The 27,108-nt window shown below is 28.8% G+C and overlaps 3 protein-coding genes across 4 annotated transcripts in view; 1 reads left to right on the top strand and 2 right to left on the bottom strand.

Annotated features, from left to right (window-relative positions):
- The window catches only part of LOC130444864 (protein gustavus), a 28,383-nt gene extending 20,939 nt beyond the window's left edge, over positions 1-7,444 (bottom strand). The window contains exon 1 of one of the 2 annotated variants that reach the window (XM_056780185.1): positions 7,293-7,444. Coding sequence is in view for 1 of the 2 variants with exons in the window: in XM_056780184.1 (XP_056636162.1) it covers positions 4,458-4,678 (221 nt within the window). In the remaining variant the exon portion in view is untranslated. Of the gene's footprint in view, positions 1-4,457; positions 4,714-7,292 lie in introns of those variants that run through there. The other variant, XM_056780184.1, reaches the window with a different exon arrangement.
- Positions 7,445-7,898: 454 nt separating this feature from the next.
- On the bottom strand, positions 7,899-9,434 carry LOC130444944 (protein LTV1 homolog). Its single transcript, XM_056780338.1, has 3 exons — positions 9,266-9,434; positions 8,893-9,205; positions 7,899-8,837 (listed from the first exon to the last, which is right to left on the bottom strand). The coding sequence occupies exons 1-3, from the start codon at positions 9,266-9,268 to the stop codon at positions 7,903-7,905; spliced, it is 1,251 nt and encodes a 416-aa protein (XP_056636316.1). The 5' UTR covers positions 9,269-9,434; the 3' UTR covers positions 7,899-7,902.
- Positions 9,435-12,223: 2,789 nt separating this feature from the next.
- LOC130445411 (uncharacterized) lies at positions 12,224-26,455 on the top strand. The gene is made up of 3 exons (XM_056781014.1): positions 12,224-12,406; positions 16,514-16,865; positions 16,931-26,455. Exons 1-3 carry the CDS (start codon positions 12,259-12,261, stop codon positions 17,310-17,312), a joined length of 882 nt encoding a protein of 293 aa, XP_056636992.1. The 5' UTR covers positions 12,224-12,258; the 3' UTR covers positions 17,313-26,455.
- The last annotated feature ends 653 nt before the right edge of the window (positions 26,456-27,108 follow it).

The raw sequence follows: 27,108 nt of genomic DNA, 5'->3' as shown, positions 1-27,108 counted from the left end.
TTATATTACCAATAAACTGTTCAAGGGGACATGACGTTGATCTAACACCTTTAGGACATATTTAGAATATTTAATTATAGTTAATTATGTCGTTCAATAGGAGATGTCGCTGTTATATTCGTAGTAGTGAGTTAGGATCGACAAAACCGGCAACAACGCGATACAAAACGAATTTGATTTTTGGTTACCTTCATATCGATAAAACAATGAATGCAAATTATTATTTTTGGATAAAATAGAAAAAACCATGAGCAAATTCAATTAATGAAACTTGTGTGTGTGTGCGCAAGGATAAAAGAATTTTTTTTAGATCGAAGACTTTTCCACGTGTTTCCAATTTAATAAACACATTGTATTAGTAAAACACCTTGTAATTGTTTTCTTTAAATAACTTCTATACCTAATGAAATAAGTTACGTAATAAAGCAAGGACGAAAAAATCAAAACTGTTAAATATTTCACAATTTTTTATGTATTAAAATCGCCATTGAAATTAATAAAAGTAAAAAGAATACCCCCGTATAACGGTTCTATTTTTTGTAACTAAAAAAATGTACGATGATTATAAAATTTAATAGAAATAATTATTAATAAATATTAATAAATTTGGACATACCAAAACATCTTTACGTTTCATGTGAATAGGACAGGGACGTTGCAAAAAAATTAAACCACGTAGATCCGTTAGATCATAACAATTTTCACCAATTAGCAATTTTTTCTTTGTTTTTTTACTAGATTTTCAACTTAAGTTCAAGTGAATTGGACAGGGACGTAGCAAAATAATCAACCCTCGTAGATCCGTTAGATCATAACAATTTTCACCAATTAAAAATTTTTTCTTTGTTTTTTTACTAGATTTTAAACTAAATGCCATTTTGGACATACCCATACCCATCTCAACTATCAAATGTTTAGATTTTTGATGGTCTTTCATTAATGAATCCTAATTCACAACCTAGAACTCCCCTAACCTAACTCCTGGCCATTATAAAAGGGAAATATCAAATGTTAATTGCAAAGATAATCGATTGTATCTATACCACGTTCATCCAACGTCAACAACCGATAAGAATAATCCTAAGATAAAATAATTCCGTCTGTAACTTCCATCTCCACTATCAACGATAATTATTCGTGAACTAACCATAGACAAAACGAAAATAGAATTATCCCTAACGAAAGAAAAGATGCCCCTGATTAGTCCAAAGGTCCCGGAGAAAATAAAACATTTTAGAGTGGTAGTTGTATAAACGTACAAATGAAAGATCGGAAGATAAAATTAAACTGCACCTGTAGATACTGCTGCAGCAGAAAGAATTTGCAACCGTTTGATAATGACAAAACTGCACTGCTTTGGAAGAGAAAAACCAAGTTTCCCAAAACAGTCATAAAGAAGTTGGAAAACGAAAAGAAATTGGAAACTTGGAATAAGACCCTAGGTCTTAAACAATCTAAAATATTTGTTTCCTATCCCGATAACTGGTGTAAAAAGGTCCTTTCATGGAACAAAGACGAGCTAAGGAAAGTTGGTATGATCATTGGACAATGTCAACTACCACCTGGAGAAGATCGGACAAACTCTCGACAGTTCTTGTGGCTTCTGTTAATAACCAAAGAAGTTACATTCAAGCTTTCTAAAACCAGAAGATGTTAGCCCCAAACAGGTAGGTCACTTTGAAAAGTCGTTGCTACCTTATTAGGGAACAGTCCGGAGACCCAAGGCAGCAAAAGATAGAACTACATTGCTGGTCTATTCTAAAGCACCTGGAGGTTGTTTCATCAAATCAATGATGACTCGCAGATCAGTGAATCCTCCTAGTGCATTAAAAAAATATAACAAAGACGTGATTTGAAGCTTTAATTTCAAAGAGAAAGTTCAAAATTGGGATTATAATCAGGAAAAAAATGTGGCAAGTTTGACTGTGGAAGATGACGAAGAATCCGGGAGGTTGGAAGTGACATTCAGGAGTTGCTTTAAAATGAGGAAATATTGAAGAATATGAGTCTGAATTCAATCTGCCAAGTAAGAAAAAAATTACCAAAAATTCTTGAAACCATTTATACGAGGGTGATTCCAGAAATACCTGTTCCAACAAAGAAAAGACGCGGCCGTTTTTACCTTGATTAAAAAATTGCCTTGTTATCGTTTACGAGAGATCCGATTTTGTATGTACCCACAATAAAATGAAATAAATACCGAATATAACAATACTTTAACATACCTTGATGTTAACCTTGACGAGGAATTAGTAAATTGCAAAAAAAACTTGTTAGTATATTTCTTGGTTAATAATTTCAAAATTAGAGTTGCAAAATTTTTAATCTCGTAATGAAACGTGTATTATTTCGAATGAAAAAGATTTATATAGTAATTGTTTACATTACAAAACGTTACAAATATTTTTTTTTCATGTTTACAACGAATATAAAGCGAGATATTTCATTTTTAAACTAAAAATTACAGTTTCCTTTATTGCACACCAACATCCATATCCTGTAAATAACCTCGTAAGATTGTCTAATCAATTATTGGACATTTTTTGACAAAATCAATTGCAAATTAAAGTTATATCTTGATATCAAAATGTATTTTGAGCAAACTCGATTTGTGATGGATATAAAACCCACCTGTACATGCCTGCGTACGAGGATGATTCCAGAAGTACCTGGCCTCACCTACAAAATCTATTCAGCATGTTTCAAATTTGATTTTTTGTTTTCTTTCTTTGGCCAGGTGATTCCAGCCTCCAGCCTCGTAGCTCCACGAGTGATTGTAACAACCAGGAGATTTGGCGATACAAAACGTCCAGGGCGACCTCAAAAAGTGAAGAAAGTCAAATTGACTTGGACTATCTTTCAAAAGTTCTAAATTTCAAAATAATTCACAAATAAAACGAAATTTCTCACTTGAAGATCGAACCGATGTCTTACGAACCAAAAATAATAATTTTTGGACCAACCATTGGTTCAAAACGTGCATTAATCACGAGTCTTCATAGGCTACGTAGAAGAGTGAGAAAAAATTGATCCACAAGGAGATTTGGCGATACATAACGTTCAGGGCCACCTCGAAAAGTGAGGAAATCTCTTTTAAGATATCAAAATAACTTGCAGTAGTCTAAAGAACATGAAAATTGAACGCGCGAAGAGTGGGAGAGAGTTTCATGGACTGATGAATCGAAATTTGAAATTTTTGGATCTAAGAAAAGAGTTTGCTCAGGTCAAAGAAAGAACGGTTGTTATATCCATGTGTAATCTCGTATTTAAAAGTTTGGGGATGTTTTTGCGAAAAGGCGACTGGATATCTGGTAAAAATTAAAGGGATTTTTACAAAGGAAGGCTATAAAAAATATTGAACGTTCTGGTCAGCGCATGGAAGAATGTACTGAGTTATGATTTGACTATCACATTCGCCCAATTTCCACCCGACTTCGAGTTGTTGTGTGGAAAATAAAACAGTTAGAAAGCGCTTCACATATTTGGAATATTCTAGCACCAAATTGACGCCGATTATCTGTCGAAGTTGTTGCAGAGAAGGCAAAGATGATGTACTGAAATAATAAATACCAAAGGGGGTTACATAGATGAATCTAACAATACAAATTATAGGGTGGGTAAAAACTTTTGATCGATTTTGTGTCCAGTCTGCTTCTTATAGTTTTATTAAAAGATAGTAAGCTAGGGAAGTTGAGTATCGGATCTAAGTTAAGTTACACCCCTTATTTGAAAATTTCTTCTTTTTTAATACCAAACGACCGTAAAAACACGTTTTCGGTAGGGGACCCGAAAAGGTCCCGATTGGGGCCTGAATTCCATTCGAAAAAATAATAAACTTTTAGTCTAATAACTAATTTGATACTTTGTTTCATAACTAGTGAACGGGCAGTGGAAAAAGTGACTGTTATTTTAAAATACGGTTGTAAAATTAAATTACCTGTACAAAACACGTAATCCATTGTTTGGTAAATGTCGCAAATAAAATAAATAGTAAATTAAGAAAAAATCCCACGTACACTTTTGTTAATATACAAAATATAATTCAAACTAACTGCAAAATTTTGATATTTCGACAGAAGCGTGCTAATAACCTTGCAAAAATTCGGTAGGCAGCAAACACGATATTGGTAGGGAGAATTTGACATTGTGTTAATTGAAACAATAAATTTTAAAAAAGAAATCGATTAATACGTGATGGAAAGAAACGAAAAAAAGACACACCCTTCGAACGCCTCCACTGGAATCGTCGATATATATCCAGCTAGGGGGAGAAAGAGAATGTCGGATTTAGGGTTACGAACCTTATGGGCGTTCCGACACGAAACTATGCAAGTCGGTATAACAACTTTTTATAAATACAAAAACTTCAACGCACATCTGTTAATCACGAATTTTAATTACCCATCTATTAACTACAATAACAAAAGAAAATAATTAAAAAAAAAATAAAACAATACCTAGTTTCCATAATTTGTAGTGGAACTGATTGATGGAAGAACAAAAAACTATTCCAAAACCCAACATACGGAGTCACAGCTTGTTTAATCGTTAAAAAACACTGTTGGTTCCACAAAAAGCTTTTTAAAAACTTGTTCGGTACACTAGGAGATAGAGCACTATTGTTAGGCAGTAAACAGTGGCTCGGATAGGGCGAAGTTATCATGTCCGTGACAAACATGTACTGCCGACCGCGCCGCGGCAAGCCGCGATTTCCGTCTCGACAGACATAGTCACAAAATCGTTCATTCAAACATTTTCAATCGACGTTGCCAGCACTACATATTTATCCTTATAAGACTATGTATAAAATATTTGTTAACTAAATTTTATACAAAGTGAGAAAAAAACAATAATACGTAATTATAACTAAAAACACCAGATGTTAATACAACTCGTCCTCTACAATATATTTTTAATACATTGGATTTTATTCACAAAATTATTAATTAAACAAAAAAGGTTCATAAGAAAAAATAATAGAATAAAATCTTTTAAATAGCAACAAGCAGGACCGCAAATATATATATATATATATATATATATATATATATATATATATATATATATATATATATATATATATAATACAAACATACTACCCACGAGACATCAAAAATAACCTAAGATGGGATTATGATGTGAAGAAGCTACAATTTTGGCTAACGATATACATTAATGAAGGACCAATACATAAATTGTAAGAATATTCTGCCTATAATGACGTTGAGCACTTTTAAATTCTATAATATCTTTAATCCCAATTTAAAACCGACAATAGCGTATATTTGTGACCGTATCCCGGTAGATATTCTCAAGTATAGCGCGCTGTACGAACCGATAACGACCGTAAAGACCCGAAGCCGAGTTCGGAGTCACCGATCAATGCCCGACCATGTTTCAAGTCGAATGGGAGACAAAAAAGATGGTTCGTCGAAAGACCCCCATATACTTCTTTGGTGGTACAAAAAAAACGTATATATATATATATATATATATATATATATATATATATATATATATATATATATTCTTTCAAACGTGACAACAGTCGGATATGAAATTGTTTTATAACCTAATTTGAGAATTTTCGTATATATATGGTATATGGTTGAAAATTGAAAATGGGATAACCACCTTACCAGTGTCGTGTATGATAAGTGGCTTGTGGAATATATTTTATATCATATTTTGTTTAATTAATGATTAATTAAAATCTCAATCTGCCTGAATCAATAATAAAGAGGACAATGGAAGGATCTACGTGACTTCGAAACAAAAATCAACGAGAACGATACAAGAAAACAGTCAATAAAGAAACGATTGTATTAAATAAAAAAATATGCATTTATTTTGTTTTCTTAATAATAATAAATTTTGGTACAATATAAATAAATATATACAGAATGTCCCTAGATTCGATTTCGTTTTCTGATACCATTTTACACAGAGATACATTAAATGGCGTATTAGAGGGTTAGAAATACATTCAAACGGTTTTAGGGATGAATGAACTTGTTCTAGGGGGTTGAAAAATTACAATTGGGGAAAGGGCGAATGGAAAATTTTTTATACTATATTTAATTAATTAATTAAGATTTTAATGCGAAATTTTCATATAAACAAAACTATTAAGTGATGATTTCATTATTGAAGAAATTATAATTATAGCTACGTCTAAAAACGCCGAATTAATGCGATTTAACGAGAAACGTCACTGAATATTCGAAATTTAACAAATTAAAATGTATATTTAAAGCCAAGGCAATGACACTCTCACTCTTCAACTAAATATAAATTTGTATAATAAAGTAGACAGCAACTCGGCGAATTATGCTTTTCAATGAAATCTAAATCGTATAATACAGGGTGTTGTTTTTTACGGTTTATTTCGCGATTATTTGAAATATTTTCAAACATTGTAATATTTGGCTTCATTTTATCTAATAATTCATTTGAATTTGAAACCACAGCACGTATATAGAAAGTATGTAATATAATCAAAATTATGGAAAAAAAAACACGACAGTCACTGAATTTCGATAATTTGTTTTAAATCTAACGATGAAATGCTAGTTTTTCATTACTATATTTAATATATTTCAATTTGTATAATTCATATTTAATATATTTCAATTTGTATAATTCAAACTTTTTGTCATCATTTGACCAACAATAGCTCAAAAATCATAATTAAATGATAAAATTATTCAGTTTTTGTTGGAAAAATTAAGCTAGAAATTTATTAAAAACGATTCTGTTTTATATAGTAGACATATTTACTTAATTATTTATTGAATTTTAACTTTGTTTAGATAAGCACTGTTTATGTAAATATATTGGATTAATAATTTAATGACCTTGTAAGAAATGTTTTTATTGTTTAAAAACATAAAAATGTAACGTTCAATATAATTTAGAAAAGTACTATCACCAAAACTGTACATATATATATATGTCTGGAGATAATAATGCTCCTTTTGTCCTCGTTATTTTTACTAACAATTGATCAATATACGAATTATCTCTCTGATACTAAATATATTCTGCTCCGTACATATAGACAAAAGTTTAATTTCGAGTTATAATAACGATCGGTTGGTAGGGGATCTCAGTTGGTTGCCTTCAAGGTTTTAAGAAATTTAAGCAGATTTTCCATATGTATAATCGAAATCAAATATAAATTAAAAACGTATTAGAACTATTGGAACCAATTTTGATGATTAAACATAGAATATTCAAAGTAAAACTAACGAGAAAACTATCTACAAAAGATGTATAAACAAAATACTTACGTCGATATTTATTTGTCATCAAGAATCTAAATAATTCACTCGATAAGTGAGGACGTATATAGACGATATCGGATATTCATAATTTATTCAAACCGTTTTTTAATAACCGTACATTACACATTAACCCCACATAAATAAATAAACAAACTAAGATAGGGAGATGGCACTAAAAAGTGACGTGAAGACATATTTGACATTATTGACTTATAATTCTTCTTCTTTTATTTCGATTCGGTGTCTCGTCACTTACGTTTTAAGACACCCACCATAACCATAGAGAAATTATAATTCATAATCAAGGACACTTCTACAAAACATAGGGCATATAATAAGTACAAAATTATAATGCATAGAATTGTGTGAGAATAATGAAAGTAGATCGTCCTTTATAATATGGCCTGTTATAAAATAATTCTTTTTTTTTACAATTCGGCTTCTCGTCACTTACACTTTTGAGCTCTATGGTATAAACTATGACCATAGAGAAATTAATTATTGCATTGCATTATTGCAATATGACTTGTTATTACTAATACAACCAATATATATTACGCATGATTTTCAAATTCTGATTAAAATAGGAGATTTTTAATAAAAATAAACACGTCAATTACAAAATTTTATTTCCTTGTATGTTATTTTTGTTATTTATAGCAATTTTAACTTGTCGTTTAGCTTCGTCTTTAAATGCTTCAGTGTTCAATTTTTTCTCTAGTCTTCTTTCTCGTCTGTACTCTTTGACTTTCTTCTTTCTTTCTTTTCTTTCTTCTGGTGTTTCATTTTTAGATCGAATAGAAATAACAGAACGTTGATCAAACGAGGAAGTCTGTAACTTTTCGTTTCCTTCGTTGAATTTATTTAGAGCTTTTGATGTAAGAGAAGAGCGATTAAAAGCGTGGGGTATTCCTGTCTTTTTGTCTATTTTAATTTTTCCAGACTGGGATTCGGATATCAACTTTGGATGGTTGTAAATATTCGAATAAGTGCTTAAAATACTTTCGCAATCCCATTTTTCTTTAGGATTCTCATTGATTTCCACAAATTCTTCTTCCTCCTTAAAAGTACCTTCTTCCAGTTGTTTCTTAATTTTATTAGCTAGCTCCGTTTTCTCGGATTCGTCGTCGTTAATTTGAAATTGTCGTAAATCCCCAGCACAACGAGCGATTATATCATCTGCAGATACTTCTCCTTCGATCTCTTCGCAATCCAAAGCTCCTATCTCTTGATCGTCATATCCGACATACATTTTCTCGAATCTTTCATCCAGTAAACTGAGTTGTTCATTTCTTCTTATAACCGAACTTGTTATAGAATATTCCGTGAATCTGGATTTGGTTTCTTCTTTTTCGAAAGCATCGAAATCCAGTAGAGAATTAACTTCGTCCAAATCTTCTGAATCACAACCTGACATATCATTATCATCAGAATCGTTTGCAGCATTTGCTAATTCTATGAAATTATCTTCAAGTTCATTTTCTGGATCTGAATAATCGAAATCGTCATCCATAGCAGCAACAACTTCTGGATCTAAATGTAACTGAGGACCTGAAATGAAATTTGTTTAAAAAAAAATCCAGTACATTTGAACAACTTTGTTTACCTGATACAGGAGCAGCTTTTCCCAACATACCGATTTCTTCTTCGACTTTTGAAGGGAATACCGATGAGGGTAATTTAATTTTGTAATCCAATTCATCTTCAATTTCACCGAATTTGATGTCCTCATTATTAATATCTTCGTCTTCAATAACTGGCTCGTTCTTTTTAAAAATATTATCCAAGTTTTTTTGTTTACCTTTTATTGGTATAAGAACCCTTTGTGGAGCATCTTCATCGGCAATTAAAGGATCTTGTTGACTTCTGTGTACCAATTTAAAGGTAACAGAATTTTGTTTATCAATTTTATTTTTAGGCTGAAAAGATAAAATTTTGATTAACGTGTTATTACTAATCTTTGCTCCGAACCTACTTACCATTGTTTACACTTATATTATATTAAACGGACAAAAATATCACCTAAATAAAAATAACCAAAACGTGTTTATTTGACAGTTCACTGACATTTAAATAAACATATGACAGATTATGGTAAAGAAGAATTGACTAAACCACTGTTTTCTCAAGCTTTAAAGTAAATACCACAAAAGAATAGACGAGATATTTGCTATGATAAATACTGACTATATCAATATATTCTACATCCATTTATATCTCTATCGAATTATAGGAAATATAGCTTTAGAAAAAAATCTCTATCCACCCCATGTCCTCTACCATCATAGTATAACCAACTTACTTCTCGTAGTATTGAGGTAACTGTGTTACGAAAAGACCTGGTGCTCTTAGAAACAGAATATAAAAAGAAGAAGAATTTATAACTAAGGTTCGAAATTGGAACAACGTTGAAATTAAAAAATGAAACTATAGTAATAATTACAAAGATGTGTGATTATTTCTTCTTAGATATTTCCTTGTAAATATAAATTTATTGAATAAATTAAATTTCTTGTCTAAAAATTAAAATCTTTATCTTTTATTAATACGAGTGTTGTGAAAGTTAGGTAACCAAATATTGAATGGTAAGGTAAAAACAGGGCCTATATTTTGTTTTAGGGAATTTTATCAACCAACTAAGATAGTACTAACGCCTGTTTACTTCAAACAATTGATTGTAGATGCTCTTAACACGCTATTTGGGGAAGTTGCTACTTGTATTAATATTGATTTATTAAAATACAGTGAACAACAAAAACGAGGAATCATACGCGTTCATAAAACTCATTATATAAAACTAAGGAGTAGTTTAAGCTTTGTGCATAGTTATGGAAATGAAGAGTGTTATTTTGTTGTAAATAAAGCGACTACATTACTTCTAGCCCTTCAGGGTGATAGCAGATCTTATACATTTAAATAAATAAATTTTTTTGCAACTTGTAGATTTTTTTGTACTTTAACCTCTAAACTTGATGAAGTTTTGAAATTTTTACTGCAATGTGGTTTGAATATTCATGAAATTGAAATTAACTATAAATATCTAGTATTTTTTAGCAAAAAAATGTTGAAATGTTTGTCTTTGGATATTTTTTTGACTCATTTTCATAATTTTTTCATTAATATTTTGTTTTGTATACAGGGTGGCCAAAAATTCTTTCGAAAATTGTAACAAGTTTAATGCCCTCTATAATTAGAAGCTATTATATTTTTTAGGTTAGTATAGTTCAAATTTAATACAGGGTGAGTCAAAATACAGGTACATTTATTTTTCTGTTGTTTTATAAGCTACTGGAAGGCTCCTTTAGAGCTATGAATATTTGCCTCAGGTCTTTGATATTTTTGAACAGTTTATTCAATAATTTTTGAACATTTCTGTCAAATTCAGGTTTCTAGATAATTTTTGCATATTTCTCGAATATTAAAACTTTTTACATGTTTTCAAGTGAAGTTGTTGAAATTTTTTATCAAATTTCTATTAAATTCAGGTGTTTTGAACAGTTTTTAGAATAATTTTTGGATGTTTCTCAAAGTTGTTTGATAATTGCTCAAAAATTTTATCGAATTTAAGTATTTTGAAACATTTTTATCAGTTTTTTCCATTATTTTTAAAAATTTTTGTCAAATTCAAGTGTTTTGAACATTTTAAGCAGTTTTTTCCTAATTTTTGCACCCGTATCTCAAATGGAAAACATTTTACGTGTTTTTAAGTGAAATTGCATAAATATTTGCCCAGATTTCTGCAAAATTTAAGTATTTTGAACAATTTCAGCAGTTTATTTTAATAATGTTTGGATATTTATTTCAAATTGAAAACTTTTACATAATTTCAAGTGAAGTTGTTTGATATTTGCGCAAAATTCTGTGGAATTTGAGTATTTTGAACATGTTGAGCGTTTTTCCAAATATTTCCATATTTCATCTACATCCTGTATATTATTAATTATATCTAAATCGCTGGGAAACGCCTAATGATGTATTTTTCCTTATCGTATGAAATACCACGTAGTATATCTAACATTGAAACCATGTCGAGTATGATGTACGTCGCACAAGGCCGCCAGGGTCTCGAAAAATATTTTAAATAATCCTGTTTTTTTACAACGAACGCGATCTATTGATGGATCGCGAAAATAACACGAATTATGACCACGCGATAATAGGTTGTCTTTCTCGCACACTACTCTAAATATCTACGGCCACAAATTCGATAACACCGTTGTCTTATTTCTATTCTAATTAAAATCTTTAAATTTAAATGATTAAATATAGAAATTTTCAAATCTATCAGATAGATTATAAATATTTTCTAGCTTTCCAATATTAATATTACTCAATTAATTAATTTATAATAAAAATAATGGCAAAAAATTTATTATTTATCTTCATCTTATTCAATTTATTTCGAATTTTCTTAATTATACATGAAATAATTGTTCATTTATAGTTAATTCTCTTGTAATGAGGTCAAATATCACATAATTTTGTTTTAATTGCGGAAATTAGAGACAGTAAATTACTACGGACTGTTGACAAAATGCATTATAATTCCAAAATGTGATGAAGAAAGTGGGATAAAAATATTCTTTTACATAATAATTTCCTCAATCCTCCCCTTTCCTAAGGAAAGTTCGAGAAATATACTCTATTAAGTCATATTAATATCAATGTTATACTTACATCTTTAATCACTATTTAATGAAGTACTTAATACTTTTCTTATATCGGTAATTGATGTTTATTACGTACATTTTAAATATTGAGGCATTAATAAAAATTAATTTGTTAATTTCAATATACTTTCGACATTATTTCATTTATTTTTCTTAGAAATGTGTCGAAATAATCGGACCCGGCAACGTAAGATATTAATTTGTGTAATTGTGACTGTGGATATTTAGATTATGTGATAGTAGGACCTCTCGCTCGCACTTAGTTCATTATTGTTAGCGCCACAGGCAAGTGTAGATTAATAATGGCGACAAAATCAACTGCGATGTTAGAACGTCTTGATAAAAGGGGCATTCCCAAGTCGAAAAGAAAACTCCAGAAGCATCTACGCAGTGCAGGATTAGCCTACATATCCCGTACGGGTAAATTGATACCAGCCAAAAAGGTGGCAGGTAAGTAATGGTCGACTTTTAAGTGTTTACATTGAGATATATTGCATGTATAGCTGTTTCGTAAAGTCGCAATGTACTTTGTGGTTGTCACGGTGTGAATCATTTGCAATATTACGTAGTTTTACTTGGTTTTATCTTTTCATATTTATTTATCGGTGTAGAAATTGAATTTACTGCCTTATTGGAACTGTTCGTGGCCTAAAATATAGACAAAAAAAATTTGGTACTTTTTCGACCTTCTATATCTAGGTCATTCGATTTATTGAGAAGGAACTGATGGCCTTGTCGCTAGGGCACGTGTAAATTTTTTTTATAACAGGTTCGTAATTACGGAATTATGGAAATATTAAACGAATGTACTTTAAACTCTCTAATTTTAAATGACTGTTCGCGAACGATCTTGTTTAATAAGGACACTGTGTTTAGTTTTTTTCATATTTTATTTGTTTAAATTATTAGATATATAAACAATTACATATTTGACCTAGAGATTTGAAATATTCTCATATTTTATATAAAAATTATTTTTAATACAATATACATGTGGTTTTAAAAAATTAAAGAATGGAGTATTGAAATGTTTAAAAGAACCTTATAATTTATAATAATTTGAGGTTAGGTGACGAACTATATTGTTTTATTCTACATAAAGCGAGTTTATTGTTTACAAACAAAACGTTTAAATCTCGAAAATATATAAAAAAATTGGTTTCCAATCAATAAATTAGGTTTTGATATACCGGGTGAGTCATATATACGTTCTGTTTGCAAATTAGGTACATCCTTAGGGCCGCAATATATGTCATTGATGTACGAGGGGGAGTTAATAAATTCGTAACATAAATTTTTAGATTAAAAACGTTTTATTTCGAAATTGAAACGATAACACACCGATTTTAAGGATTTTTCACTATTCTGTCTCTAATATAAATTCCTAAACGTATCGTTTATTAGTTTTACACCTGTTCGAAGCCGTAGTCGTATTTTGAACAAATATACACTTTATACCTTCATAGATAAGATAAAAGATAAATTGAAATGAAAAATCAAACACTGTACTGGAGAATTATTAGTTATATGAAGTTTAATTGTTTTTAAACGATTAAAAATGGAATTAAATCGCAGACCACGTCATTTGTGAGTGCCCTGCACGGTTTATCACTTGTGCAAGCATCATAACTTGCTCAATGACGTCAAAGCGTCTGATCGGCTTCTCGAAGGATATCAGACTTTGGTAACGTCAAATGGGGCTTCGAAAAAAATTCCTGTAGCTTCGACGATATTTTCAGGAATTCCACCTTTTAAGTCCCTATTTGTTTTATCGATACTTCACAAATATTTTTCTAGTAATGCGAAGAAGACGATCATCATTTTCCTCCTCTGTTTTTTTTTAACAGTTTGTGGACTCACCTGCGATATCGTGCCTAATTAAATTTTATCCTTGAGTATATAAAAACATCTAAAATATGTTATGCAATCATAGTCGACGAACAGATTATTATTATTATTTCAATTCATTTGCTATACAAAGTTATGTGTAATTAATTATGTTTATAAATTTTGTATACAGATTTATATATAGGGTGTCTCAAAGAAAACGCCGTGCCGAAGTACTAAAGTTTTGAGTATTTAAATTAATAAAAAGGTTAAAAAGGTGTAAAATCAATTACTAAATGGGTTTTCCAACATTTTTTTGCCGGTATTTCCACGAATATATTTTAATTCCGAACAGGATCGTACGTATATACAGTATAGATAGAAAAAGTTCTTAATATTTATATTTTTTATTGAGAAAAACGATGTTTGTTTGCATTTAGATTCGATATATTTTAGATAACGTCATATGGCCTTGATGAAACCATGAAAATAATATAAACAAATTCGTTTTATCGTTATCTCTAATGTTGTTTGCTAAATTGGAAAAGTCAGGAATCTAAAATAGAAAATGCAAACTGTATTCAACTCGAAGTAAACAAATATTTTCATTACCGAGATCTAAAAACTTTTTAAAAAAACCTCGTTTCAATTTAAGCAGCGTCGATATTTTTGTAGTATACGAGGACGAGTCGATAAGTTTGAAGATAAATTAGGTACCTCACAAATTCGATCCTCTCACTGTGAACTTTGGAATTTCGAAAGAAACGAATTCTGAACGCACAAAGTCATTTTTTCAAATTTGTAAATGAAAAATCCTCACTCGAAGTTAAATCCTTAGAATATTGTGGATGATAGAACGATTTGTCATTTCTTTGAGATTGGTAATAAGAAATCGTTACTTGAGGTCGAATTCTGACGATAGTGCGAATGATAGAACGATTTTTAGACGATTTCGTTTATTTTTGCCATGGAAATTTCACAATATCCTGATGACTTTCACAAAAAAAAGGTCTTCATAGCTTTATTGGTTGACGAACCTTCCTTGGTCTTTGCTACGATCGATTCACTATAAGAATGATTTCGAAATATTTGGAAATTATTGTTGATTTTTATATAAAAATCTATTGGGATTAACAAACATCCCAATTATATCGTTTTTTTATCAATTATCATATTTTTCACTATTTTTACTTCGGAATTGTTCGTTTTGTTGGATATTTTGAGTAAAGTTTTATTGAAAAATATCCAGTTCCAAACAACTCATTTATGTCTATACACCCTGTAAATAATGTTTCCTGTTGACTTCTTATTATATCTTTGTCATTTTCCCCATAAATCATCACAATATCTTCAAAACATTTTCAACTTTCTTTAAAAAAAAAAGATAATTCCGTAAAAACTGTCATTTGGTACATAAGCTCTTCACTTTTAACTTCGACCCTAAATTTCAGCGTTTCAAATCAAATTTCTTGATTATTTACCATTTTTTTAGTTTGGAATCATTATTTTTTAAATGCCATTTTACATAAAATTTTCTCGAAATGATTCATTTTCCAAACAACTCATTTTTATCTAAACACCCTGTAAATAATGTTTCCTGTTGACTTTTTATTATTTCTTTTTCATTTTTTCCATCAATCATCACCATCTCTTCAAGACATTTTCAACTTTCGAAAAAATTAGATAATTTTGTAAAATTTGTGATTTGGTACATGAGTTCTTTATTTTTAACTCTAAATTTCAACATTTTTTCATTGTGAAATGGAAAATATCCTTAATATATCGTATAAAAATGCAGGAATTTACGAAGTATTGAACTCTAATTACATTTCGATTTATTATAACCCCGCCTCAAGCTCCATTTATCAATTATATTATTTTAAATCAAATTTCTTGGTTATTTATCATTTTTTACTTTTTTATGTAAAATCGTCCAAATTTGTTCATTACATTCTAAAATTTTTCTCTTATTTTCAAAATTCAGATTCATTTTCCTCCTCAAATAACATGAAATAGTTTGATTTTGGTCATAATTTTCCATCTCATTTTTTATCTATACACCCTGTATAGTATGACCTAATATGACATTTTACTGCTTCTCCGTCGACAAAAATGTTGTTTGGTATATGAGTTTTTTCTTTAAAACTCCATTTTCTTCCATACCTTCTAGTGAGTTGAAAATCCTAATTTTCTTCTTTACTTTGTATTGTTAATACTTTTTACTCCTTTCTCATGGCATCATTAAAAAAATCGTCATTATTTATTTATAAAACAGCGTCATTTGGTTCATTATTCTAAAATCTTGTTACCCACATAAGATAATATCGTAAAAAGTGTCATTTGGTACATGAGTTCTTTATTTTTAACTCAATATTTCAACATTTTTTCCTTGTGAAATGGAAAATATCTTTGATATATCATAAATGATATTTATTCATTTACATCCTTCCAATAAGGGTAGTTTCTATGAATCTCCTTTTCATTATAAAAGTAGTTGATGACAAATCCCTGGATTAATTGATCTGAGTTGATGGGCGTATAAATCATCCATCAACACGATAAGTTGAGGAGGTTATCTATCTCCAAAGTTGCTGATGGATAAATTTTTTTTGAAAAATGTACGTTCTTTCTTCTTCTTCATATAGAACTTGTAGATAAAACTAATTAACGGTAAAACTACGTATGATGAAATAGAAAAAAGTAAAAAATATGTAATTTTTGTTGGTACAGAAGAATTATGTCAATGTCCTCACAAATGTGATTCCAATGTGCCTATGGAGGCGCGTCAGCACCTCTTCAATCATTTTTACGGTCTCGGCGAAGCCGATTTACAAAATAAATTTTTACGACAACATATGGACCTTCGAGCCAGATTGAATATACCGGAAACGTCGACGTCGGGACGACCACCTCGCCGTATAACCTGCAAGTATTTGGTACCTCTACTACCTTCCGCGGAAACTGTCGAAGTATGTCAAAAAGCTTTCGTAAGCGCCTTCGTTATTACCACAAAGAGAGTTAGATTACAAAGGGAAAAACTCATAGCTAGTCTAGGTTTGAACAGTTACAGCAGTCACAATAGGTAAAACACCGATTCCATCTACCGGAATTTATTAATATTAATAAAAATAAAATTTTTATTTGTAGAAGTAAGAACAATAATAATACGACGATGAAGAACAACAATAAATCCCAATCTGACATACCTTCGCAATCGACTGATTGCGATTTATTTAACTACCTCCCGTTACCTTTAAAATTGATGAAGTTACCATCGACCACTGCCGCCGCCGACGAGGGAACCGACGGCGGGGGAAACACCGTCACCGCAAAAGTGCCTTTACGCGTCAAATCTAACAGAAAACAACTTATCGATAATCCCCTTATACCGTTCGGTATATTAGTACCGGATGGGGTAACTATCGCTCCGGTTATCGCTACCCCGGATCACGATAGGGATATAGCGATTGTACATAATTTCTTTTCTAATCAATTGTGGAAACCCGAATATATCGGGGCTTATTCGTGAGATGGTGTTCGGTTGGTAAGTTGAGATGATGTTGTCCTGCCCGTTCGTACTTAGTTAATCAAAAAAAAAAAAATTATATATATATATATATATATTACATATTACGATCAATAATTTTTACAAGAAAAAAAAATTTATGTCTTGTTATTTATATTCATAGTTTATTTTATAGTTACTAATTATTTGTTTGACAGGTTAATCGATGTGATAGTTCAATGTTTCATAAATACTATTATTGCCACGGCCTTCGGCCATTTTGTATATTTAAAAAAAACGTCTAGTTCCTATCTCCACAGATGGTTATAGTAATAATTTTTGTAACCGGCGCGGTTCGGATCGTGTGATCGTAGTTTTAGTTATAACTTACTTTTTTATTGATTTTTTTTGAGTTTTTTGATTCACTGGAATTTGCGTTAGTATCTTCTTCTTTTTTTATTTACCTACCGTATTTTTGGTCGAAAAAAATAATAAATTATTGACAAATTTTTTCGACGTATTTAAGGGAAAATTGATATCTATGTTTGAAAATTCAAATTTCGATAAGTTTTTAAACTATAATGCTTTTTCAATTATCCAAAAAGTTGAGATTTTTTATAAACATTTTCGATATGTTTTTTTCCGTTTTGTTCATTTTTTTTACGCAAAAACCAGAATTTTTAACCCTTTTTTGATCGATAGAAAAAAAAATAAAAATTGAATTATTAGGATGATAACCAGTTAACAAATTTTTTTACTCTGAATAAATCATTGTTAAATTTACTTAAAGTTACAAAAAAAACACGAAAAAGAAATCTTATTTAACCTAATATAAAATATAATTTTTTTTCATTTTTTATGATCAAAAATCCTATTTCCAAACAGTCATGTTTTTTTTATAATTTTTTACGTATATAATTATTTGGAAAAAGTGAATTTTGTTCGCTTGTATTCTTCATACAGTTTAACTTTATTTTTCTAAAAAAATATATATGAAACGTCAATGATTTCGAAATATTTGGAAATTATTGTTGAATTTTATATAATAATCTATTGGGATTAACAAAAATCCCAATTTGTCTCAATTATATCGTTTTTTTTTATCAATTATCATATTTTTCACTATTTTTACTTCGGAATTGTCCGTTTTGATGGATATTTTGAGTAAAGCTTTATTGAAAAATATCCAGTTCCAAACAACTCATTTATGTCTATACACCCCATTTTTCCCATAAATCATCACAATATCTTCAAAACATTTTCAACTTTCTTTAAAAAAAAAGATAATTCAAATCAAATTTATTGATTATTTACCATTTTTTACTTTGGAATCATTATTTTTTAAATGCCATTTTACATAAAATTTTCTCGAAATTATTTATTTTCCAAACAACTCATTTATATCTATACACCCTGTAAATAATGTTCCCTGTTGACTTCTTATTATTTGTCATTTTTTTCCCATAAATCATCACAATCTCTTCAAGACATTTTCAATTTTCTAAAAAAAAGATAATATCGTAAAAAGTGTTATTTGGTACATGAGTTCTTTATTTTTAACCCTAAATTTCAACAATTTTTCCTTGTGAAATGGGAAATATCCTTAATATATCGTATAAAAATGAAGGAATTTACGAACGATTGAATTTACTTTGTATCGTTAACTTACATTAACACTTTTTACTTTGTTTCTCATGGCGTCATTATTTATTTATAAAAAAGCGTCATTTGGTTCATTATTCTAAAATCTCGTTTTTTTGTTAAACACTATCACACGATTCGTTTAAAATCAATGGCTGTTGTGATGTCTATCGCCAAATGAACCCAAGGCAGTAATAAGTATATTTTTAAGGCAATTACCAAAGCGTGAACAATTTTTTAAAGATGAAATCAAAAAAATTGTAAATTCTACGGAAAAAAAAAATTTTTTTGATTAATGAATTACACTGTATGGAATTATCCCAGAAATAACGTAATTTTACGTTACTAGTCTTGTTTTATTTATAGAAAAAAAACGGTGGTGCTTAATGGAAGATTAAATCTTCCTGGATCTAGTCTCCTGTTTAAAAAAAATACACTGCCCAGAAAAAATAACGCACCCACTTCAATATTTTGAACAATATTTTCATATCTCAATTAAGTACATTCTAATTCAATGATATTAACAACATTTGGTATAGAAAAATCTCATTTTTTGGAGTTCTTTGTTGAGTTACCAAATTTTCTGTTTTTTTCCCTTACTTTCTTTTGAATTTTTCAAAAAAGTGCCATTTGGTACATAAGTTTTCAATTGACTTTAACATTTTTTATAAGTAGCTTGTTTTTCAATATTTCTAATTTAAGGTAATCCCCAAAAAAGCATCATTTGGTATATCAATCCAACATTCTTATATTTGTGCTTCGTTCTTTACGACATTTGGTACAGAAAAATCTCATTTTCAGAGTTCTTTGTTGATTTATCTAATTTTTTCGCTTCCTTTCTTTTGAAATATCCATAAAAGTGCCATTTGGTACATAAGTTTTCAAACTACAAGTTAATTTACTTCAAAATTTTCAATCTTTTCTACTTTCTTCTTCAAGGTATTCTTCAAACAAACGATATTTGGTACATGACACTTTCGTTGTTTTAAAATCATTTTTCGTTTATTCATTTTCTAGTATATAAATCCAACATTTCTATATACCTGCTTCGTTCTTTACTACGACATTGTGAGAAAACGATATTTGGTACAAAATAACCTCATGCTTTCGAGTTTTTTGTTTAGTTACCTAATATTGAGATTTTTTCGCTTTCTTACTTCTGAAATTTTCATAAAAGTACCATTTGGTACATAACTTTTCAGTTTATAACTTAATTTTTTTCAATATATTGTATTTTTGATTTAGTGCATTTCCAAAAGCAGGCATTTGGTACATGATATTTTTGTTATTTGATTTCCTTGTATAATCAGGAAAAATTTGCGTTTTTACTCTGCTTTTCATGAAAATCGAAGAAAAACTTTCAGACAAGATTTTTCCCTTTATCTTCTATTTGAAATTGTCAAAAAGATGCCTTTTAGTACATAACTTTTCAATTTAGTTATCTTTTCAACATTTCTGCTTTCTTCTTTAGTACATATCCAAAAAAACGACATTTGGTACATGACACCTTCGTTATTTCGCATTTTATGGTTTATCATAGGATTCTAAGAAAAACGTCGTTTGGTACATAATTGTTTTTCGAATTTCAGAAATAATTTAGTGGTGGGTTATTTTTAATGGCCAATATATATGAAAATCTGTTTGGAAAGTTAAGTAATCAAATCGAAATCAATTTAATTATTATTTAACTCAATTTCCAAATGGAATGTAAATATTATTATCACAAAACACATTCCTTCTTATATATATGTATGATATTTATTTTTCTTTTCACGCTTTGGTAGGTACCAATCGCATTAAACAATTTTTATATATATATATTTAAAAAAATATGGATATAATATTTTATCAAAGTTAGCATAGTTTTGAAACAAATTCTTAATAACACGTTAACGTTATAGTGCCTTAAAAAACCTTAGAACATCAAATTTACTTCTTATTTTAATTACCACAACTATTTCGTGACAATCTTCCAAGGTCGTGATAAAATACTTAAGCAAAGTTTACTTAAATCGAAAATTACGTATTTCCAATATCGATAAAATCAGAAATATATGGATGCATTTTTTTTACCTCGGCGTTAGATTTTTATTGAAAAATTTAGGTCTGTGAAGACGATGATTTAGTTCCAAACGCATTTCTGACTATGCAGTAATAAAAAAATATATTCAGTGAGAATATTTATATTAAAATTTGTCAACCTTGTAAGGTTACCTCATTTTTAGGCCTTTCCCTTCAAATTCTTTAAAAGTCGTCGTTTGGTACATGAGTTTTTTTGTATTTTTTTCAGTACTTAGTAATTTGGTATTTATCTGCTTTATTCTTTAAGAAATCTTAAAAATGTGTCATTTGGCACATTATTTTTCTATTTATAACTTCATTTTCTACTTTTTTTGTATAATTAACTAAAAACCTCATTATCTGGTTCATTCTTCTGGAAATTTCCGTAAAAGTGTTATTTGGTACATAAGTTGTTCATTTATAAATTGAATATTTTCGGTATCTGCATTTTCCTGCTATTTTCTTCACGAAATCTTAAAGAAAGTGTCATTTGGTCCATTATTTTTCTGTCAATATCTTCATTTTATTCAGTATTTTGGTGTAGTTATCTAATATTCTCATTCTCTGTTTTCTTATTCAACAAATTTCCAAAAAAGTGACTTGGTACATAAATTTTCTGTTGATTACTCTCATTTTTTCAATACCTTGTATAGTAGGCTCATTTCTTCTTCATTCTGTATGATATTTTTTTAAAAAAACGTGATTTGGTATATAAGAACTCAATTTGTTAAGTTGTTCGTATAGTTTACTACCATTCTGAGTTACTTTTTTCACGAAATCTTCAAAAAAGTATCATTTGGAACATTATTTCTCTGTTTATAACTTTATTTTCTATAGTCTTTTGGTATAGTTAACTTAAATTCTCATTGTCTGGTTCCTTCTTCAAGAAATTTCCAAAAAAGTGTCAGTTGGCACATAAATTTCTATGTATAACTTCATTTTCCTTAGTATTTGGTGTAGTTATTCAATATTCTCATTCTCAACTTGTTCCCAAAAAAGTAAATTGGTACATAAATTTTCTGTTAGTTACGGTTTTTTACTGAACCAGCTCATTTTTGCTTCTTCTTAACGACATTTTTTAAAAAAAAGAACGTGATTTGTTACTTAAAAACCCAGTTTTGGGGGTTTTTCGTGTAGTTTAGTACTTAATTCACGAAATCATAAGAAAAGTATCATTTGGTACATTATTTCTCTGTTAATTACTTCATATTCTATAGTTTTTTGGTATAGTTAGCTAACTTTTCTACATTTCCGCTTCCTCAAATCTCAAAAAAGTGTCATTTGGTACACAAGTTTTCAGTTCATAACTAATATATTGTATGGGTAGCTAACAATCGAGAATTTCTTTTTCGTTATTTGCTTGTATAATCAACGAACATTCGTTTTTTTTTTTCATAAATTTTTTATAAAAACGTCGTTTTTATAAAAATTTACTTCAATATTTTGTATGACTACCCAATTTTTGATCATTAGTTCATATAGTTACCTAACTTTTGCATATTTCTTTTTTACGACATAATTCTAAAAGAAAACATCATTTGGTTCATAAGTTTTCTGTCTATAACTAAATATCTTTAACGTCTTGTATAGTTGAGTAATTCCCCATTTACTTGCTTACTTCTTCGCGATACTTTCAAAATAGCCTCATTTGGTACATAAGTTTATAACCATTATGATATCTTCCATATATTTCCACTCTTTTTGTTTGGAAATACTTAACTGGAAGAATCGTACTTATCTTGTCTATAAACGATTAAAATTATCAACGAAATTGTTATTAATAATTTCATTTGAAGCCAGGGGAAGTTATTGTCAACTTTAAAATAATTTTTCGGTATTTAGATCGTGGAGATGGTTCGTTAATTAGGAAAGGGTAACAGGGTTTATTACGAAAAGTGATGTCTTAAATTTTTTATTAACTAACCAAAAATTGCACTTAACATAAAACAGTAGTGAAAAAATTTATGCGAAAATATTGAATATACAATAAATAAAAAAGGTACTGTTAAAATTCGACTTTTTTGAAATTATTTCGAAACCAAAAATGAAATATCGAATAAAACGCTTTAGAGTTTAAAAAAAATAACAAAAAAATTCAATTTCATTAAAAATAATTATTCATATATCAATATATGGTTTGTTCCTGACAAAGCACGTCTATTTTTGAGATAATTTTTCAAGCTTCTGAGTCCTTTTTCCACCGTGTGTAAACCACATCACGCTCAGATCGATGTATAGAGCTAAATATGGGATGTATTCCCTTGATCGTAGAAAAAAATATAGTGCACAACACTAGATATTTCCAAATTAGTACCTAATACTTGATGCTTTTAAACAAATTACTTTATATTGTTGAAAAATATCAATTTTCTATATGCAGTCTATTTTTTGAAATCATTATTCAGGATATTCCCAAAATACGTCGTTTGGTACATAAGTTTTCTGTTCACGATTTCGTCAGTACTTTTTATATTTGCCCAATATTGCACTTAAGAAAGTGTCGTTCTGTATATAATCCCTTTTGATAACTTCATTTTTTATAATACCTAAAAATATTTATGAAATTTTTCCTTTTTTATTAAATCTAAAAAAACGCCATTTGGTATATAAGTTGTTTATTTAGGAATCTATTTTCTTCAATACCTTATATAGTTCGCAAATATTGGCACGTTTCTCTCATAATTTTAAGAAAGTGTCAATTGGTACATAATTTATATATTAATAACTTCATTTTCTTCTTTTTTTTGCTTACTTATTCATGAAATCTTTCAAAAAGAGTAATTTGGTACGTAACTTTTCTATAACTTGCTTTAGAATTAAATATTTACGAAAATTAGGAAAAACTTGTCACCCAATTTTTTTGGTATTTATTTTGAAAACTTCTCACAAAGGGATTGCTACATATTGCTAGAAAATGTATTGTAGTCCAAAAATCTTTAAAAAAACGTCATTTGGTACATATTTTTTCGAAGATTTTCTTCATTTCTTTCAATTACTTATTTTTTGTTTCTTTCTTCGTGAAATCTCTCAAAAAAGTATCATTTGGTACATAACTTTTCTATTCATAACTTCATTATCTTCAATATATTGCTGTATAGTTGAATCACTAAGTAAACTGGAAAAAACTGGTACTTACCTAATTTTTTTTTAATTCTCACAAAGGTATTGACAAATATTGCTACACAATGTATTGTAGTCAAACTTATCAACCTTGTATATACAACCTAGTTTTGCGACTCATTATTCATAACGTTCTCAAAAAAACGTCATTTGGTATATAAGTTATTTACTTAGAAAATTATTTTCTTCAATACCATGTAGTTAGCAAACATTCGCACTTTTCTTTACCAAATCTTTAAAAAAATGTCATTTGATACATAATTTTTCAATTATTATTTTCATTTCTAGGTAACTTTCTATTTTTTGCTTCCTTCCTTCTTCTCTCAATAAGTGTCGTTTGGTACATAACTTTTCTATTTCTAACTTGTTTTGTTGAATATTTATGCAAATTAGGTAAAACTGCTATTTACCCAAATTTTGTGTATATTTATTTCAAAAAATGTTTACAAGGGAATTGCTATATATTGGGGGAAGGTTTATTGTGTATAAAATAGTAGAAATTGACGTTTTCTTTTGCGTATTAATTAAAAAATTACTTTTTTTATTTTTTGTAATGTTTGAGCTTGAATCTTTTTAGACTTACTTGGTGTTGGGTTCCCGCATATGGTACGGACCAAAATAGAAGTGTCCTTAATATTTAACACGACCAATTTAAGTGTTTTTCCTTGAATATATATATTTTGGTACAGGTCAATTAGCTTAGGAAAAAAATTACTTTTCTTATTACCCTCGTAATGTAATCTGTAATAAATAAATTTTACATCGAGTTATTTTACATAGTTTACCTTATAAAAAATTACCATTATTTTCGTTTTTGTACAGTTTTTTTTTTGTTTTTCAAATTTTTTTTGTTTTTGTGCATACAGTATTTTGTAAATTCTATATTTTTAAATAATTTATCTTTTTGTTAGATGGTTAGTTTACCAAAGAACGCATTTGTTTGTTAGTGGACCATTTCAATTGAAACATCCTTATTTACATCGATTTTTTTAAAAAAATTAATTCAAGATACAAAATGGTTAAAAAAATGATTGTTCATCTAAAATTTGAAAAAAAAACAAATTTTTAAAATTAATCCGTACTTAAAACTCCAGTGTGGTTTTTTCATTGAAATGGATCACACTGTATAATAAAAAAAATTTTTATTAGATAATTTAATAACAATAAAAAAATTATTTAAACACATAAAGGATATTTGTTCATAATTTGGACAAAGTTATTAATAGAAAAAAAAATATATTTTTCGATTTGAATTAATTAAGGACCTCGTAGGATCTTTAAGAAAAGGATAATTTAGAAAATTTCGCCGTTATCAATTGGAAATATTAGAAAATGTGCCAAAAAGAAGCCCAAAGAAGAAATTTTCTCTAATTCCAAACTTTTTATTTCAAATTCATTGGATAATATGGAAAACGAAGAAAATATCACTGAAATGAATTTAAAAAATTGAAATTGAAAAACTTCGTCTCCGAATCAAAGTTGTTTATTCTTATATACAAGGGTAGTGCAATATTTTCAAGTCTCTAGTTCTTGTAAAACTTTCTGCGTCCACTTGGTACAAAAAAATATCCAGTAATAAGTATTTGATGTTTTTATACAGATTCTTGATGTTTTTGATGAATTTTGGAGAAAATTTTTGGTATTTTTGAAAATCTACTATTCTTGAACGTACTTGCTTCATATGCAATAGAAAATGCTTCGTATATTTTGATTTCACTTCGATTGGAAAAAAATTCACTTCCAAAAGCTTTACGGTGGAAAATTTTCTTGGAAATAGATCAGAAACGGTAATTGTGGATCATATGAGCAAAATAATATCCTTTTTCATTGAAAGATCCATGAATTTGGATCAGATGTCTTTTTTGGCTCAGGAAGGATGATTCTAGAGGATATTCAACTGTTTTTGAAACAATAAAAGATCATTGTGGATCATATCAGCGAAATAATATCCTTTTTCACTGGAAAATCCTTGCAATTCACTTAAAAAAATGTTTGAAACAAAAAAAGATGATTTTGAAATTGGAAATATCCTTGAACTGTTTTAATTTTTTTAGAAAATTGAATAGGGTGAAGGTTGCAGTATATATTTTCGTTGTAGGGGTTTAATTTTAATCTCAAAATGTATTTTTATTTGGAAATACGAATTATTTTGTGTTTAACCCTTTTGCTTATACATTCGCACTTAACCTCAATTTGAAAATAATTTTTATTAGCAACATTCTACCAACAAATCTTGTATTTCTTTATTTTTACCGTTATTATTTGTTAGTATATTCATGTTTTCAAATTGTACCTTACATTTATGAAATAAGTGGTTGTTTTCAATAAAAACTGTTTTTTTTTAATTTTATTTTTCTACACTGAAACCTCTTTTGACGTTTGGGAAACGGCCGATTCATAAACTTGACTTTCCGTTTGACGTTGTTGTTTGCCAATCGGTCTGCCGTTGGTGACTTTCAACAATAACAAATTGTATCTCTTCTCGTCGACCCATATCAATTTGTGTTCGTCTTAAAGGAAAAAACTCTTCGTTATTTTCTATAATATCGCCCCTATATACACGAAAACAAAAAAAACTGTAAACACGTCAAAAAGAATAAAAAAAATTTAAGGTTACAGCAACGTCAAGTTTATGTCAGATTGCAACCCCAAAATCTCGAACCACCGTGATGGTGAGTATTTTACTTCACTAACAATCGACACAAAAAGTACGTAAACTACATGTATTTCACTGTAATACAAATACCAGACGTTCATACACTATTGATCAAGAGTTTTAGCCCACTGCATAATCTATTAATTAAATTTCAAAATAAAAAAGGTTTTATGTGTTCGAAGTTTGAAATGTTAGGTTATGTTTCCTCACAGTTCACATCTTTAAATGAAGGAAAATACTTTTAATGATATGTTTAAAATAAAATACTATTACACAATTTACGATTTAAAATATCTTATGCAAAATAAATGGAAGAATAATTGCGAATATTTACTTTTCAAA

The sequence above is a fragment of the Diorhabda sublineata genome, chromosome 6 (assembly GCF_026230105.1).
Source record: "Diorhabda sublineata isolate icDioSubl1.1 chromosome 6, icDioSubl1.1, whole genome shotgun sequence".
Lineage (NCBI taxonomy): Eukaryota > Metazoa > Arthropoda > Insecta > Coleoptera > Chrysomelidae > Diorhabda > Diorhabda sublineata.
The sequence above is the reverse complement of the archived record's forward strand: the minus strand, read 5'-3'. Positions and strand labels throughout refer to the sequence as shown.